The sequence below is a fragment of the Mus pahari genome, chromosome 6 (assembly GCF_900095145.1).
Source record: "Mus pahari chromosome 6, PAHARI_EIJ_v1.1, whole genome shotgun sequence".
Taxonomy (NCBI): Eukaryota; Metazoa; Chordata; class Mammalia; order Rodentia; family Muridae; genus Mus; species Mus pahari.
Window position 1 is genome coordinate 101059398 of NC_034595.1, and position 5844 is coordinate 101065241.

Genomic DNA, 5844 nt, shown 5'->3' on the forward strand with positions numbered 1-5844 from the left:
TCCTCCTCCTCCTCCTCCTCCTCCTCCTTCTCCTTCTCCTTCTCCTTCTTCTTCTTCTTTTAGATATGGTCTCCCATAGCCCACGTTGTCTATCCAAGTATGACCTGGATCTTCTGATAGCCTGCCTCCACCTCCCTAGGGCTGGGATTGTAGGCTGTGCCACCACACTCAGCAAGACTCTTCTGACCTGTGTACTGGCAAAGTTTCTGTGTTGTGTTACTAATCGTGATTTTGGAATTGGGATCTGAGACCTAGACCTTCATCCCAGAATTTTTGGCAAAGTTATTTCCCCACTTAGAGGCAACTTACTATTACTATTATTATTGGTGCTGGAGACTGGGTACGGATTGCCTGTGCTCTAGGGCTGAGCTATATACCCCGGCCTTGGGGAACGCTGTTTGAGGAGAAAACTTTGTCGTTTTAAGGAACCGCGAGCGGCCCGGAGAGATAACACTTTTCAGTAGTGGTAAAGTAGCAAATACCTTCTTGTATTCTTTCTTTGCCCAGAAGACCGTTCAGACTGAGGAGGACCAGACAGAATTGCCAGCTCTCTCCAGGGGACACAGGGACGCATGCACCTCCCCCCTCCCCCCACCCTCTCCTGCCCCCGCACCCCTCCCCGGCTCAGCTCAACCGCAAGTGCTCTTGGGACTGAGGATGAGCGTTGGTCACGCTGAACTGCGACTGCGCAGAAACCAGATTCCCACTCTGAATACTTGTCTCAGGGTCTGACCACAGACCTGTACCCACCCAACCACCCTGCTGAGAAAGTCGAGGCAGGGATTGAACCCTCAGCTTTCAGATCTCATTTTACAGTAAAAACAGGCAGAGAGAAGATTAACAGTTGGGGTCCAAGAAGCTGGTCTCTGTTCTCTACTCTCCCAAGATTGCAAACTCGGCTCGTTATTTCTGTACCCCACCTCTCACTCCCGCCCCCTAAGTTAAGTGATACCACCCTCAATTTACGTGCATTTTTTGGGAAGGTTTTGTTTTTCTTCAAACTATTTGAAATATATGAATATCTTTGGCCCCGTCACGCCTTAGTTCAAGAACCGCGTGTTGGAGTAGGAAGAAAACAAGGAAGTTTTCCTGGAAGGAGACGCCCCCGCTGTTCATTGCCATCCGAGCGGATCTACACTTCTGGGTGCAGAGTGGGCTCCGGACAGGAAGAAAGACATCTGCTGACTGTACTTGAGCTACAGCTAATAAATCAAAGGAGCATGTCTAACAAGGATAAAAATCTGCAGGCCCGGTGGGACTTTGCCCAGGATTTGGCTGCCTGGTCTGGTCAGTCCGGTAGCGGTTGAACACGTGCTGAGCGCCGGAGTCCGTGGTGACCAGCTTGTGCGCAGATTGCTGGACCCAGACCAGCCTCTGGGGATTTAGCCTGCCCTGCAAAGAAAGAATACAAGAAGGTATTTGCTACTTTACCACTACTGAAAAGTGTTATCTCTCNGGGCCGCTCGCGGTTCCTTAAAACGACAAAGTTTTCTCCTCAAACAGCGTTCCCCAAGGCCGGGGTATATAGCTCAGCCCTAGAGCACAGGCAATCCGTACCCAGTCTCCAGCACCAATAATAATAGTAATAGTAACGATAATAACAGTTTCATCATGGTTGCTTGAGCAAGAACTGACTCTCCACTAGGGACACTTGGCTGTAAACGGCGGCGTGGTGGGAACCACTAGCCTTTACGGCCCCATATGTTGGCCCATTATCTAATGTGGCATAGGGCGGGTGACAGCTATTGCTGTCCATGTGTTCCAGACAGAAATACATTTTCTAGTCATTCTTCGAGGCCGTGCCTGGGAAAGACTTGAGCAGTGGGGACTGTTTCCCCTGGGTACCTCGCTGAGCCCACAGTTTCAGGGGACCCACTGGCTTAGCCAAACAAACTCTAGATGTTTAACTTAAAAGCAGAAGTGAAAGGGAGGGCAAATAACGCCACCGGTGCCTGAAAGGGTTATTCTGATTTAGTCTAGCAATAAAAATGCAATTGGCTGAGAGTTGGCACGGCCAAAGTGCAGCCTAAATATCTCCCTCCCGAACAGCACAGCTGGCACTCTGAGGAGGTGAGCCGCAGGCTGCACTTGCAGAGCAACGATGGAGGAAAAAACTCAAGAGGGGACAGGGGTGAGTATGTGGCTGGCAGCAGTCAGAGCAGGGGGTGGGGAGGGGACGACTGCTCAGCTTTCCATGGGACTCCCCAGCGCATGCTCGCTTGCTCGGGTATTGCAGAGGGCTGCTTGCTCAGAAGCCCAGCAAACAGCGGGGGGGGGGGGGGGTTATAGGAGTCAGTGCGGTGTTTGTAGATAGATGCTGGTTAGGAATCCCGCCACCGGAACTTGGAAAGTGCCTGGAACTGGGCTGGCGAGTACTTGCCAAGGGTCCAGAAAGTCCAAGGTGAAGCAGGTATGGCTCATGCTTGTGCCTTAGCCTTTGGGAGGTAGAGGTGGGAGATAAGGAGTTTGAGGTTAATCTCAGCTACAAAGTGAGTTCAAAGCCAGTCTAGGATAAAGACCCTGTCTGTCAAAAAAATATTTTTTTTCCTTTTCTTTTCCAAACTCAGTGGAGATTAGGTGTAGATTTCCTTGATTGAGGAAAATTTTCCAGTGCCAAGAAGGTAACATGAGCTGGGCAGTGGTTGTGCACACCTTTAATCCTAGCACTTGGGAGTCAGAGGCAGATGGATTTCTGAGTTTGAGGACAGTCTGGCCTACAGAGTGAGTTCCAGGACAGCCAGGGCTACACAGAGAAACCCTGTCTCAAAAAAACAAAAAAAAAAAAAACAAAAAAAAAAAGTTACATGAATTGATGAACACATTCAAGGAATTTGCATTTTAATCCTTCCCACGGAGTTTGTTTGTATGTGGCTGGGGAGAAGCAGGCATCTGTGCAAAATATTATTTATCAAGGTCCATAACACATGGACTGGAAGCATGGCCTATGGCATAGAGAGTGGGCGTGGTCTTAGGAGGGAGAAACACCTGTGATTGGTCCCAGCTCATCCCCGATGTTTTTTTTTGTTTGTTTGTTTGCTTTGTTTTAGCTGCAGCTAAACCTTGACAAGATGCTTTATTTCAATAATTTAGTTATCGAGACAGTTTGTGCATCTGAGGCTGGCCTCAAACTCCTGACCCTCCTGCCTCTAACCCCCAAGTGCTAGGGCTGTAGGTGTGTGCTGTCACACCTAGGTGACTTCTCACCTGTAAAATGACTGATAACCACACCTTCCCCCTGGATGCTGGAACACTGAGACAATGCACAGGTGGTGTCTGGCCAGTACTGAGTCCTCTTGCCAATACTACTGCTTGTTTTGCCCCATGGAGCAGATGACCTCACTATTGACGTTGAGCATCAACAGAGCTGTCTAGGATGACAAGGAATGTCCCCAGCCAGTGCCCACTTTACTTGTGGTATGATAAACCAGTGTCCCCTAGAGGGCAGAACCTATCCCTCCCCAAAACCCAGAATTAGAGTCAACCCGGGTACTGTTTTGTTCCGGTTTTGTTATTTGTTGATTTTCTGGTGCTGGGGACTGAAGCCAGGGCTTCATGCAGGCCAGGCAAGTGCTCCACCACTGAACCATCCCCACCCCACCCCGCCCCACCCATTTTCTCCCTTTCAGTTCAAAGGGGGGGGGGCTCTCTAAATTGTCTCAACTAGCCTTGAACTTTCGATCCTCCTCCCTCAGCTGCCCAGGTGGCCTCGAGATTCCAGGCCTGTGCTGCTACCACCCGGCCTGTCTGAGAGTGTCACCCTGCCTGAGCAAGTGTCCGACAGGCTGAGTGTTCTCCCCTGTACCTGATAGGAAGGCAGCTGGGGCTGAGGACTTGAATGCTCGGGGTCACAAGAGCTCCTGAGCCTGCTGCTCAACAGGAGATAAAAAGAACAGAGAGGTCCCCACAGGGTGCACTCTGCAGATAAGCAGCCTGGAAGGAAACTACCCAGACAGCCACCAGCCTGGGGCCTGGGCTGACCTCGGCTGCCTGCCCCCAGCTGTCCTTCCATGCACGGACCCCGGGGATTAGGGGAAGTCAGGGAGGCAGAGGCTGCCTAGTGTTCTGAGAAGATGCCAGACAGTAGTTGGTCCCAGCTGTCCCTTGGTAGCTATGCAGCTCAGGTCTCAGAACCTACTTAAGAAACGTTGAGTGAAATGTCCCCTATTTCCTATGCAATAGTGCTTTGAACAACGTAGATGTGATGTGGGAAGTTTCTCTGCCACCGCTGCTTTAGTGTCCTGGAGAGAATCACCTCCCCTCTGTCCTGCCTAGGTCCTCACAGTTGTTTTGTATTGATTGACTAATTAGCCCACCTATGGGTGGCACTCACTATATAGACCGGGCAGGGCCAGGAAGCCTCCTTCCCTACACCCCTGAGACACACCCGACCCAGGGTCAAGCCTTTACCGAAGCATCAAGATGTTTCCCCGGTAATTTGGGGAGAGTGGGGTACTGAGGACAGAACCCATGCTCCCCAAGTGCTTGGTCACTGAGCTATGTCCTACCCCCAAATTCTCCTCCTCCTTCTCCTTTAAAGAATGGGGGGGGGGGGAGCCTAGGTGAGACTGTCACTCATGTGAGACTGTCACTCATGATTCAAGGTCCATAACTCATGATTCAACCATGTAAAGAAACAGTTTATCGCTCCCAGAAGACGAAGGAGTCTGTGGCTTTGTGGCCTCAATGGCTTTGGAAGTCAGGCACAAAGGACACAAGCCGCATTATCAGATGGGGATGCAGGCTAGAAGATCAGTTGCCAGGAGCCTGGGGAAAAGGCTTCTACCCATCAGGGCCTGGTGATGCAGTTAATGGTGCATCCGTGCTTAGCACTGTGAACATACTGATTGTCTCTGCACCTGCCGTGGGTGCTTGGAGCTCTCCGAGAATATCTACCTGTGTTCACCACTGTGCGTGGTGGAGAATGTATTGATAAGCTAACCTGTCCTAATCATTTCACAAGCACGTATGTGTTAGAACACCACATTACACACCATGAAGAAAAAAACCCAGGCTTGCCTACTAGTTTGAAGGCCGGGACACAAGGAACACAAATTCACTGGAAGCCTGGGCTACAGAGAGTTCAAGGTCATCCCAGGCAACTTAATAACACCCCAGAGAATAGAAGGTTGATTTGTAAAACCGCCCCCCACTTCTGTTTTTGACCAAGAATTCAAAGGCTCTTTCATTGCTAGTTGGTGCTCAGTCTTGTTGGTCCTTTAGTTCCAGGAGAGAAAAGAGGAAAGGACCCAGTTTGGGGGGCAAAGTGGTCAGTTTTGGTACCACAGGTGGGATGTAGCCTCATTCCCCATCAGAGAAGAAAACAGCCACCAAGGGGGCTGGAGCAAACGGCTCAGCATCAAGAGCCATGGCTCCCTTTCAGAGGCCCCAGATCAAATCCCCAACATCTACACTGAGCAGCTTACAACTGTCTATAACTCCAGTTCTAGGGGGATCTGGCACTTCTGGCCTCTCTGGGCACCGGCATTCATGTGCATAAGCCCACATACAGACCCACACACATACACAGTTACAATAAATCTAAGGTTTAAAAGTTGTCAGCAGCAGCAGGACGTTCATAGGGCTGATACGTTTCTTTGGGGTAATGGTAGTCACTGTAGAGCAGTTATCTGGAAAGGCAGGGAGCACTGGGGACCTACTTCTGAGCAAGTGAGAGATGCCTCTGTTGTGAGGGCCCCCAGCCCAGCCCAGCCCAGCCCAGCCCAGCCCAGCCCAGCCCAGCCCAGCCCAGCCCAGCCCACTTCTCGAGAGAAATCTCTGGAGCTGGAGACAGAGAGTTGAAAGCCTGGGACTCTTCTAAGAACCATCACAACCTGTTCTTGAAAG

At 50.7% G+C, this 5844-nt stretch overlaps 1 protein-coding gene across 3 annotated transcripts in view; it reads left to right on the forward strand.

The window, feature by feature from the left end:
- The window catches only part of Slc2a5 (solute carrier family 2 member 5), a 30259-nt gene that overhangs the window by 5699 nt on the left and 18716 nt on the right, over positions 1-5844 (forward strand). The window contains exons 1-2 of one of the 3 annotated variants that reach the window (XM_029540323.1): positions 1336-1415; positions 2050-2131. In XM_029540323.1, coding sequence (XP_029396183.1) covers positions 2102-2131 — 30 coding nt within the window. In that variant the 5' untranslated portion in view covers positions 1336-1415; positions 2050-2101. Of the gene's footprint in view, positions 1-1335; positions 1416-2049; positions 2132-5844 lie in introns of those variants that run through there. The other 2 variants (XM_021201097.2, XM_029540324.1) reach the window with 2 other exon arrangements.